Genomic DNA, 12,036 nt, shown 5'->3' on the forward strand with positions numbered 1-12,036 from the left:
AGCTTTTGGAGGGCGTGTGCCCGGCAGGGAAGTAGGCATCTGGGTACAGACCTTCCTTCCAAGACCCACATGAGGTCCCCAGACTGAACACCCTCCAGGGCTTCCTGCTTTGAGCACAGATAAGGTGGGACTCATGGTACAGGACAGTTGGCCAGGGCCAGCAGTGTGGTCCCACTCACCTGTTGGCGCCTCAGCTCCAAAGTGTACAAGGGCAGCAGGGAAGAGGTTTGCCTGCAGAGGAGAGGAAGGGGGACTCAGGCTATGTAGGCAGAGCTTCCACCAGCCCAGGGTCTGCCGAGATGGCTACAGCCCCTCCCTACAGCAGCCTGCCCAGCCTGGACAGGGATCCCACAGGACAGCCCAGAGCCCCACCTGGAAGTGCGCTTATTTCTGTGACTGCCCCATTCCCGTCTCCTCCCTTCTACCCTCCCACCCACAGCAGAGTGAGCAGTCAGCACTCTGAAGGCCAGCTGCAAGGCCCAGCAGGCACCCGGTGTGCACCTGTGGGTGTCCTGCCCAGGTCAGAGCGGACGCACTGGAAGGGTGGTCTGGGGACCAAGATGTCAAGGAAGGGCAACCTGCTGCTGTCTAGGAACAGAGACGGTGGAGACAGGGAGGCCTGTGCCTCCGTGCTGACTGACCACACCCCCATACCTCGTGTTGCCCCCCAGACTTGTGGGGCTGTGGGCAGGGGGGGTCTCCTTTGGGCTGAGGGGGCGCACTCAGACCCAGTGGGACACAGGAGTATCCTGGGAGGGCAGGCCCGGGCTTGAGGATGGATAGCTCTGAGTGCCCCAGCCAAGGCAGGGTATCCACCTGGCTAAGCCATGGGGGCACAAGCTGCCACTGGCCCTGAGCTCCTCGTGTCCACTCAAATAAGGGTGAAGATGCTCTGAAGACCCAGGGAGCCGAGCACCAACGCCTCCCCACAGCAGGCAGGAGGTGCAGGATTCCTGCTCGGGGACTGGCCCCACTTGCCTGGGCCCCAGTGGGGGAAACCAAGGTACAGGGCCAGCTGACACCCTGGGCATGCTGCTCCAGGAGCTGCAGAGGCCAGGCCCAGCTGACAAGGCCTGAGGCTGACGGCTGAGGCCCAGCCACGTTTCTGGAAGGAGCTGCAGCTGCTGCGGAGGTGGAGGGTGTTCTCTCCCTGAGGTGCCAAACTGCTGGGAGTGCCCTGGGCTTGCTGGGCGGGTGGGGCTGGGGGGACATTAGAAGATTACTAAGAGTCGGCTTCAAAGGCCGGGCCTAGGAACGCTGAAACCTCAGCCTCCAGCCGGCAGCAGGGACACAAACGAGGGCGGTGAATGCTTTGAAACCCAACTGTGGGGCCGGCATCAAAGCCCAACAGGAGGCCTGGGGCGGGGGCCTACCCTAGAGCCCCTAGGAGCACGGAAGTGGGGAGCCTTCCTTGGTGCGGCATGGCGGCTCCTGCCCTCTGGTGAGCCTCCGCCGTGGCTGGCCCACCTCCACACCCACATGCACGTCCCCGGGGGACCTGGCCAGGGTTCACACAGGCCACAGCCCCACTCTTGCAGGCACATCTGGGACGCCCATGCCTTCAGCACTGGCCCACCCCAGCTACGGGGTGTCCCCTGGAAGCCCCAGGAAGGACCACACAAATCACTCAGGGGGCCCCTCACCTGGCACTGCCTGTGCAGAGAGGCAGTCAAAACCAGGAGCACCAGGAGAGGGAAAGGACCTGCAGGGAGCACTTGGCAGAGCAGTCAGCACCGCGGGGCTGAAGGGACACGGAGGTAGGACAGCAGACTGGGCAGCATCGAGGCTGGCGAGTGCTCAGGGGGGCTGGGCCTGGGCCTCCCTAAGCCTTACTGCGCCTCCCACTTGCGGAAACCTCCAGTTGGACCCCTGGAAGGCCTGAGGCGCCTGCCCTCCAGGACCCCAGGAACTTCCCCATCCTGAGTGCCACCTCCTCCTTGGGCCAAAGAACCATACAGTAGAGAAAGGCAGCCTCCGCTGGGTCCAGGTCCCTGAGCTGCCTCTGCTCCAGGTGGCCAGGCTAAGGACTGCTCAGAGGCAGCAGGTGCTATCAGGGGCTTCTCCCTACACTCAAGGGACAGTGGGCTATGGCTTGCAAGGGCAGGGGATGAAAAGTCCCTGACTGTGGGACTCACTTGCCTCCTGTGGGCTGATGCCCAGGGTAGGGGGTTATGCCAGAAGGAACCTAGGTACTGCTTACTCTTTCTAGCACGCTGAAGTCTGGGGGCCAACCTCCACCCCTCCCCTCCTTCTCTGCTCTCAACTTGGGGAGAGGGCAGTCAGCAGCGCCAGCCTGGCGGGTACAGGCCTAAGGCCTACACTCTATAGGGGAGTCCTCTAGACCAAAGTTTGGGCCAGCTCCCCCACCCCAAACCAGACCTCCCTGCCCACCTGAAGCTCCTGCCCACTGGTTTGGGGCTCAAGTCCTGACCGAGTAAACGGACCAGCAGAAAAGGGATTCCACCATGTGTTCACCTGCACCCCCCGTGGGCCACTCTGACCCACTCCTGGAACTGAGAACTGTCTGGGTTGCCAGACCCTGGCCCAGTCCCACCAGCCCATCCCCAGCAGACTCACAGAGAAGGATCAGGGACAGACCTGACCACGACTGTTAAACTGATCCCCCCCAGACATGGGGACAACTGAGGGTTCAGATGGGAGGGGAAAGATGGGGACATAAGAAACACGGGTGACAGCTAACCCACAGCCCCCAGAAATATGGAGGACAGGCGAGGTGAGACTCCTCCATGCTTCGGGGGCAGCCACAGGCCAGGCAGGCTCTGGGCCCAGAGCTCATGCTGATGGCCCCTGGAGAGCAGTGCTGGCCGTCAGGGCCCTGGGCGAGGTGGCAGGTGAGGGCTGAGAAGGGCAAGGCAAGGACCCTGGCTCAGAGTAGCCCTGCACTCAGGAGCTCAGGCCCGGGACAAGGCTCGCCTGTCCCCATTCTCCTGTCCTTGTCCTCCTGACGGCCCCACCAGCACCCCACACCATCATCCTCTGAGGCAGGCTGGGCCAGACAGCCCCAGGCCAGGCGGTCAGAGCGCAGCCCTGCCAGAGACGTGGAAGCGGCGGCTTCTGCACCGCCGCCCCCTGCTCACCCGCCAGAGGGAGGCAGGCTTCCTTCCCTTGGCCCTGCCAGCTCTGACGATGGCGGGAACGGTCACCACCCCTCAAAAGGCCCTGAGGCTGGAGGCCCAGCTGACTGATGCAAGGAGACAGCTGCTGATGGTGGGGCAGCGTCACCATGAGTCAGACATGGTGGACTGGAGGTGCCCGAGGCTCAGTGGGGGAGCCTCCTAACGGGCGGCGGGGAGCTGGACGCTGGCCCTCCATCCCAAAGCATCTTCCAAATTCAATGTTTATCAGCAGCTGGCCAGCAAGGGGCGGGGCGGGCGCAGAGGGAAAAGCCTGGCGCCTCAGGGTTCACGGGCTGAGAGGGGACTGCGCCATCACGGGCAGGCTCCTACACCTCCGCACCCCTCACTTGCGGGTAAGGCTTCCAGCCAGCCTGCCCACTTCGTGCCCCATCTCACCCCAATGGCAGCGGCTCCAGGCAGCCAGTGGAGCCTGTCACCCCCAACCCAGACCTCTGCAAAGGCCTCTGAGCTGCCTCTGTTGTTAATTAAAATATCTGACGATTCTTTGAAGAGGAAACTATTAGGCCAGAGGGGCTGGGGACGCTCCAGCTGCTCTCCCAGGGGGCAAAGGGACAGGACGTTCATGCCTCCTGGCTCCCTAAGGCAGCAGGGCAGGGCATGGGATTAAGAGGCCTCCAAGCACCAGGACCTCCAGGGGCGGGTGGGAGAGGTAGGCCAACCATCAGAGGCCAGTTGGGGACCAGGGGAAAGGCTGGGCCCAGGGGAAGGCAGGAGAACAGGCTGGCAAGAGCCCCCCAGCTCAGGTCCCCAGTCCCTCACAGGCAGCCACCTCTAGCCAAGGGTTCTGACCAGCCCTGTCAGGGCCCTTCCTCACCCAGGTACTGGGCAGAGGGCTGGTGTTATCCAGCAGTCCAAAGGCCAGGACCTTCTGATGGCCCCCTGCTCAGGACGGCTGGCCAGCCAGTCAGGCAGGCCCATCCCCGCCCTGGGGCCAGGCAGGAAGCGGAGGAGGTTGGAAAGCCCTGTCAGAAACAACTTCAGAGGCCGCGCTGCTCCCTCTGAATTCCCGGCTCTAAGAGGCTTTATTACTGCCGCAGGCCTGCCAGGGCACTCCTTCCCAGCCGCAGGCCTCGCCCTGCCCCAGCAGCACCCCGTGAGGCAGGCAGTACCTGGAAGAGGGTCAGCGTGTGGTCATCCAAGATGGTTTTGGGGGGAGCAACAACTGCGGAGAGAAGGCACCATGAGGAAGACAAGCCTGGGGGCACCTTGCCCACCCTTCTGCTGTTGCAAAAGCCTGGCAAGGTGCGTGAGGGACGCCGGGGGCCAGGGCAGACCTACCCAGATGCAGCTCTCCCTGGTTCACTGGCCTCTCCCTATGGCTGGAGCCAGAAGGTGGAGTTCAGGGCCTCCCTCCCACTTCCCGCTCTTTCCTGCCTCCCCCCAGGTTCAGCCTTGACACGAACAGGCACTAACATGGGCCCTCAGCTGCAGACTGCAGTTTCTACAGAACCTAGGGAGGCGAGGTGGGCACAGGCCGGGGCCGGGACACAGGGAGAGTAAGAAGTGAGCGGAGCTCTGGAGAAGACACTCACACAGGTGGAACGGCAACTGGGGGTTCCCCAGGTGGCTCTGCACGAAGTCTCGCAAGTCCCCCACTGCCAGGAGGGAGAGGGGAGCAGAGGGCTTCTCAGGACAGGTTCATACGCCTGCTTCCAAGGCCCACCTCTCTGCCCCCACTATCGGCGGCCCTGCCAGCCAGGGCACCGTGAAGTCACCCAGGGATCTGGTTCCCACAACTTGGACTCTGCTCCCACCTTCTCGGCAGAGGCCAAGCAGGGGTGGGAATTTCAACTCTGTTCCTTCTACGGCACCCCAATGCTCAACCTGGCTGGACCTTCTGCAGGCTGCTCCTGGGCCCATTCACCCCCAGCCATGTGCCTGGCCAGGCCTAGAGCATCCCCTGTGCCTCTTGTTCACCCATCACCCCAGCCTGAACCCTGTCCAGGGGAAGGCTCCCTCAGAGGCTGGTGGGCACCTTGGCCCAGCCATTCTGGGAAGTTCGCTGACACCAAGGCCCCCCAGACTCCTCCTCCAAGGGGTCCTGAGCCCACTCTTCCTCAGAGCACCCTGGCTCAGAGAAACCACTGCAGCTGCCCAGGCTCTCTGGAACCCATGGGGAGATGGCCAGTCCTGTGGCCTGGAAAGAACTGAGAGGGGCTCAGAGGGCTCCCATTTCCCCTCCACAGCAGGGCCACGTACCTGTCTCACTGGGGCGGAAAAAGCCCTGCAGGATGTGGCGATCAGGGAAGAGGACCCTCAGCACCACCTAGGTCAGGACAGGAGCAGCCGTCAGAGACTACAAAGTTCAGACCTGGCACCACCCCTAGCCCCACAGTCTAACAGCCAAGTCTCAGGCTGGGGGCAAAGATGGCCAAGCCTGTGTGCACACATGAGCGTGCTAAAAGCACAGGCGTTTGCTTAAGGATTCTCATCATAAAATGTGGGTGCCTGGCTGGTCGGCTAGCAGACCACATCTTGTGCTCCCACTGGTCAGCATGTCTCCTGACCAGCGGCGTGGGCTGCTAGCACTGTGGCTGCAGGCGAGTCATGCCACGTGCTGAGACAGGACCCGCCCCGCCCCGCAGACCTTTGGGTAGCGCTCCAGCTTCTCTTTCATCTGAGCGTCCCTGAAGGCTTTGGTCACCAAGGGGGCTTCTTCCAGGCGTTTCCTGTGTCAAGAGGGGTACAAAGTCCAGGTCTCCCCAGTCAGAACAGAACCCCTCAGGAGCAAATGGATTTCTGGCACGCCCTCAGAGGTGCTGCCCAGGGCACAGGTGCCAGGGACCCAGGCAATGGCCAACCCTGGCAGCCCCTGCGCACCCTGGGGAAGGCAGGCAGAGCTAGCAGCCAGGCAAACCAGTGGAGGAGAGACGCTGGGGGCTGGGACACCCACCGCTCGCTCTTGAGCTGGGCCAGACGCCTCCTCACATCGTCTACAGTCACCTCGAAGAACTCATCAGGAAGCTCTGCCGGCCAGGCCTGGAGCAGGTCCTCCAGGTCGGGGTGGCACACCACAGCATCTCGGTCCACGGGCTGCGGGCAAAGGGCCTCGTCTGACCTGGGCCTCCTGGGGGTCCTCGGCCCCCACAGCTGGAACGGTCATGCACTCTATCAATCTCGGCCCGCCCCTCCCAGCCCACCTGCCAGCACAGGGTCAGCGCAGGACTTGGAACAGTGGACAAGGGGTCAAGCCTCAGACAAGCTCTTCCAAGGCTGCAGCCCCTTTCCTCTCCCCCCACTTCGGCACCCCGATCAGTATCACCCCATGATCTTGCTCACCAGCAGGGCCTGTGGCCTCAAGTCTAGCTCAGGCCAGGCTAGGCGCCAGCACTACCCGGGGGACTGGGAGAGCGGGTGAGGGGGAACACAGGCAGCCCACCTGCACACTCTCTGCTTCAGTGCAGGAACCCCAAGATTAGAAACCCACTGTGGAGCAACACCCCCATTCCTGGCCACGTCAGGGGCTCCACGGAGGGGAGGGGCAGTGACAGCCACCAAATTAGAGTGTTGGCAAAAACCCCAGCGGCTGCCCCCATTGCCCTCTCAGCCACAGCCCGTGGCCAGGCTGACTCCACCTCTCCCTCCCCTGGGGAATGAGCCAACCCTCCCTCTGCCCACCCTGGGGACAGAGAAAGGGACAGCGTCACTCCTAATTGGCATCAACAGCAATGAAAATTACAAGGCAGACCCACTTCATTTGCGGTGCTCTGGGAGGGTAGGACACCTCCTGGGGGCAGAGGCCACCCCACAGAGCCAGGCTTGACTGAGGGGCCCGGCTGGGCCAGCAGGGCCCACAGTGATCCTGTCCTTCCCCACACAAAACAACTAAGAGACATCAGAGAGGGCAGGTGGCCACAGGAACCTGCCCTATGATCCTGCCCTGTCCCTTCAAGGGCCCTCTGGTCCCAGGCTGGCCTGGGACCCTGCTCCTGCTCCTCTGCCCTGGGGGACAGGACTGGCAGATCTGGGAACCAGCATCCCTTCATGCCTTCCTGCAACCCTCTAGCAGGTGGGCAACACCCTGGTCCCACGGCCCTGAGGACATCCTTCCAGGCCCAGGTTGGTCAGCCCTGCACAGTATTTGGGGACCAGCATGCCCAAAACACCCACACTAGAACAGCTGGACACACACCTGAGCCTCTACCCCCAGCCCTGTGCACGGATGCCGTACGGCCCACCAACCGTGTAGCTGCGTCACGCCTCATCCAAGGGTTGCAGCCCAAGAGGAGCTGGGGGAGGCCGGGGCAGGGGCCCACAGGGGGCTGACCAGGCTCCAGGGGCTGTCCTTCCAAGCCACAGCCTTGCAGCAGCAGCCGCAGGCGGTCTTGCGCCAGTTCTTTACAAGCTGCAGGCACCAGGCACCCCGTGGCCAGCATCTGCATTCCAAAAGGGCCATGAGCCCGCCAGGCCCCCAAGGGAAGGCAGGAAGGACATGGATGTGCCCAGCAATGGCCAGTCCAGGCCGAGATCCTGACGCAGATGTGGCCTCAGGGCACTTGGCCTCAAAGCCCCAAGCTAAAGGGCAGGCTCTCCAGTGGCCTGAACCAGCCCCTCCCTGAGGAGCCAGCCCGACCCACAGGATCCGAGTCCACACTGGTGGCAGCAGGCAGGTAACACAGTGGTGGCATCACACCAAGACGGACCACCCGACAGGGTCCCTGTGCCCAGAACTCAGCAATACAGCAGAGGTCAGAGGCCAGCAGTTAGTCCCAAGAAGGACATGCCACCCTGGGGTCTCCATAGAGGACAGCAGGTCACAAATATATCTACCCCCTGGGAAATACAATGACCCCAAGTTTCACAGTCCACACTGCAGGTCAGGGTGGGAGAGGCAGAGCCACCTGCTTCATGCTGCAGGGGCCACTGCATTTCTGTTCAAAATAAAACTGACAAAATTCTTATCTGGATCCATCTTGGACTCCTACCTGCCACCCCCCAGGTCTCCACTCTGCTCGGGAAGCCTGGGTTTAAAATAGAACCAAGAGACAAGGGTCCCATCCAGGACCAGAACCACAGGACGGATGGGATTCCTGGGCCCCTCACGGCACTGGAACACAGGGCCGCAGGAGCGAGGTGCCTGCGGAGCCTGCTGGGCGAGGTGCAGGCTGCACAAGCAGCTGGGGAGGGGCTGGCTCTCCCAGGAGCACTGGCAGCATCTGCAGCTGGGCTGAGAGGAGTGGGAGGAGCCAAAGCGCTCCAGGAGGGTGGAGAACACCATCCCGCAGCCATCGCTGAGCAGGGGGCCGGGCAGGGCGTCTCAGGGCCAGGGGAGGGCCAAGCAAGCCCAGCACCTGGCCCTGTGCTGTGTGGGCATCCAGGGTCACGCACAGCTCCTCTCCCAGGTGGACTGCAGAGGTGGTTCTAGATGGAGGATAGATCCAGCAGAAGAGCCCACAGCGGCACTGTGGGGACCACCAGGCCTGACTAAGCAAGGAGGCCCGGGTGCATGCTGTGGTTGGAGGGGCCTCCAGGAGGGCCTGATGTCCAGAGACGTCCCCCCGGCTGGTGCTGAGAGAGGAAAGGGGCAGGTTCTGCTGTCTCTCTGGCCGGGACAACGCTGAAGCAAGAGAGATGCCCTGGAGCCCAGCTGCCGAGGGTGCACACAGACGCAGACAGTCGCACGCCCTCCTCCTATCACTTCCAGTGTGTTTTGGGAGGGCTGCAGAAATCTTTATTTCCATCTGCTGAGACTGGGAGAGGGCTCCACATCAGTTAAAGAGCTCTTGGTGGCTTCAGGAAAAGGCGTGGGCAGGAGGTGCAGGGCCCAGGCCGCCAGGCTCTGAGGCCAAGTAGTGGCAAAGGTGGATCTTTTGAAGAGCCCCTGGGGGCTTGGCGTGATGCGCCTCTTCCCACCAAGGAAGCGCGTCTCCAGGAAACTGCAGGGATCCAGGCTGGTGGGCAGGTCCCAAAGCACCTGCTTCAGATGCCTCTCTGCAGCCAATGGGGCTCCCAGGGTCCCCACCTGCTTACCACGGGCGGAGGCACCAGGCTGGTCTGTGCTCACACACCTCCAAGCCCAGGCCCTCCAGAATCCAATCATTGAATAGACGGGTAGAAACCGCCAAGGTAGGTGTGGGAGGTCCCAGGTGCAAACGGCCGGGCAGGGCCCAGGTTTTCACTCTCAGAGACAAAGACGCCAAGAAGAGCGGTCGACGTGACGCCCGAGTTGACATGCACGCCCTGCCCTGCTTGTTCCCTCCGACGTGAGCTGGGCTCCCGGAGGGCACAGCCCTGCTGGGAGCATGGCTGTCGCAGCTGCACACTCACCAGCTTCAGACCGCGGCTCCCAGCGCAGTGCCAGGTGCCCACAGCCCATCCTGGAGACATGCCCGTCTCCAAGTCACAGCTTCTCTCAAGTGAGACTGGCTCCTGGCACCCTGCCCTGGAGCACTTAACTGGCCAGTGAGGAGCTCACTGTGGTCTGGAGACGAGGGTCCCAAAAGCTCTCGCTCATGCAGGGATAAGACTCATCAGCGGTGCGGTGACGACTGAGCCGTAGCCTGGTCAGGCCATCCAGGTGGAATGAAGTGACTGGAGGCAGCTGGCAGGTGGCGTGTGGCTGCAGGAGGCGGGTCGGCCTTGCTCTGGAGGGTGCCTCTGCCCTGGGCCCCGTCCACCTCCTTGCACTTCCCCATGTGGTCCTCGTCTCAGGCCCAGAGCAGTGGGCTGGACCAATCATGGACTGAAGCTCTGAAACCGTGCGTCGGAATAAACGTCCTCCTCTGAGTGGTTCTTGTGGGGTATTTTGAGCACAGAGAGAAAACCTCACTAACACAGGGCTGACCCAAGTCCCAATCCCTGAATGTGTTCCAGTGCTGAGGCAAAGGAGCCCAGACAGGGGCCCTGCAGGTCACTGGTCCACGGGGGCCCCTATGAGCTATGAGGAAGGCCGAGGGACAGAACCAGAACCTTCTCCGCACTCCTGACCGCTGGCTTCCACAGGGCAGACCTTCAGCCCTGCTCGAGGCCTCCAAGAAGCCCACAGGGCATCAGCACCCTCACTGAGAACGTGTGCTGGCCTGGGCTCCAGAGTCCAGTCAGTTTCCAAGGACACCATCGTCCTGTCTGATCCCTTTGTGCCAGGAGACCTGGTCCCCTCACTGGCACCCAGTCAGAGCAGAGGCGTGAGGACAAACAGATCTGTCACATGGGGGCCAGCAGGGGGCCAGCTCTGAGGCCTCTGTGTGTGGAGCTCCCAAATCCTCAAAAAAAGTCAGTAAGGTGGTGTGTGTGACGACTGCCACGTGATGGGTGAGGGAACGGAGGCCAGAGAGCCCGAGGGAGCAGCTGGCACAGGAGGGAGGAGGCTCTGGGGGTGGCCAGCCTCACTGTGGCCATGAGGCCGTGAACCCCACACGGGATGGAACCCCAACAATGAAGGCCGTTGGGGAACCGTTTCCTGCAAACTCAGAACCCCGGCAGACTTCCAGGCCACTGCCTCCAGTGAAGGTCACAGGTAAGAAACTGGAGAGGAGGCCAGGTGGGCAGGAGAAAAACCAGGAGGGGCCAGCAGAACAGAAGGCAGGTGGGCCCCAATTGTCTGCAAACTTGGTGACAATGGACCGCCAGCCAGCCCAGAGGGAGGGCAGGGAAGACACTTAGGAGGGACCAGAGCCCCTGAGGGAAGACGGGATACCACCGTGGCAATGTCCAGCCTGCGGGCGACGGGCTGCAGCCACCCCGGGTCGGCTGGTAGCCAGACTCAGTGGCCACTCCAGCAGGGAGACCCCAGATAGGGGATGGGGGGTGCCCAGTTCTGTGTTCCTGCTGACAGGGACCTTTGAGGACACTGCTTGGAGGCCACCTCAGTGCCAGATCCGTTTCCCAGGGGGACTGTCCAGATGGGGCTTTGGTGAGAGAGAATGCAAAGCACATCCCCTTGAGGCTGAGCTTGAATGGGCCCCTCCAGGAGGGACGTGGGCCAAACCTCCCGTGTTGCTTGCAGGGCCGGGCGGCCCTCAGGAAGAGGCGCTGGGACATGTGGACACCACCAAAGGCTCTGGACAGCTCAGAGGGCGGTGGCTGTGCCTAGGCGAGAGGCCAGACCTGCACCTGAGCTCGGGGCTACGTGGCCTGGAGCGAGCAGACGGCAGCCTCGGGAGAGGCAGAGCCTTGGCCCCAGCAGCAAGAACCTCCAGGGAAGCTGCCTGACCCAAGCCTGGGCACAGCACCAACACCGCAGCCTGGGGTGCCTGCTGGCATACAGCCATGCGCAGCCAAGGAAAGGGCCAAAGCGTGTGGTAAGAAGCAGGGACACGGTCCCGGGGAAACCTGGCGCCGTGCCTTCTCCTGGGAGACATGCCCCACCCAGGGCCCTGCCTGTGCAGCCAGTGCCCCTCTGGACGCCGCGCTTAGTAGGGTCAGCTCAGAGCCTTCTTCCCCAGTGCCATGATGTCCCCTGAACCCGGGCTTACCCCAGCACACAGAGAAACAGCTGAGGCAGGGGGCCGAGGGCGCCACCGTCCAGGGCCTCTCCTATCCTTTCCAGCCCCAGAGGCACCCAGACTTCCGGAAGGTCTGACAGGCTACAGATAACTGCGCGAGAACAGCCCAACCCCAAGAGGACGGCGGCCAGGGAGCCAGCAACTTGTAGCACTCACAGCCAGAGCACAGCACTTGCATAGCCCTGCTGCGGACAGCGGCGAGGGCAGCCCCGACACAGGCGGGTGCATGCTGGGAACGTGGGCACTGCCACCAAGGCAGCCAGAAGCGCCACACAACGCGCTCACGTGCTCAGCAACAGGCTTTCATTTTCCTTGGGGCTTTTCTTATTGTCCTACTTCTCTACTGTGAATATGAGTCACTCATACCACAAAGAAAGGAGAAGCATCTGCCAGGTGCCGTGGCCACACCTGGAATCCCAGCAGCTCGAGAGGCC

General features: G+C 62.6%; 1 protein-coding gene across 5 annotated transcripts in view; it reads right to left on the reverse strand.

Annotated features, from left to right (window-relative positions):
• ASPSCR1 (ASPSCR1 tether for SLC2A4, UBX domain containing) overlaps positions 1 to 12,036 on the reverse strand; it is a 36,428-nt gene that overhangs the window by 550 nt on the left and 23,842 nt on the right. For all 5 annotated transcript variants that reach the window (XM_079132726.1, XM_079132729.1, XM_079132727.1 and 2 more), the window contains 6 exons: positions 6,052 to 6,191; positions 5,746 to 5,827; positions 5,358 to 5,424; positions 4,691 to 4,753; positions 4,268 to 4,320; positions 180 to 231 (listed from right to left, as the gene is read on the reverse strand). In XM_079132726.1, coding sequence (XP_078988852.1) covers positions 180 to 231; positions 4,268 to 4,320; positions 4,691 to 4,753; positions 5,358 to 5,424; positions 5,746 to 5,827; positions 6,052 to 6,191 — 457 coding nt within the window. The remainder of the gene's footprint in view (positions 1 to 179; positions 232 to 4,267; positions 4,321 to 4,690; positions 4,754 to 5,357; positions 5,425 to 5,745; positions 5,828 to 6,051; positions 6,192 to 12,036) is intronic.

This window comes from Sciurus vulgaris (genome assembly GCF_902686455.1).
Source record: "Sciurus vulgaris genome assembly, chromosome: 3".
Lineage (NCBI taxonomy): Eukaryota > Metazoa > Chordata > Mammalia > Rodentia > Sciuridae > Sciurus > Sciurus vulgaris.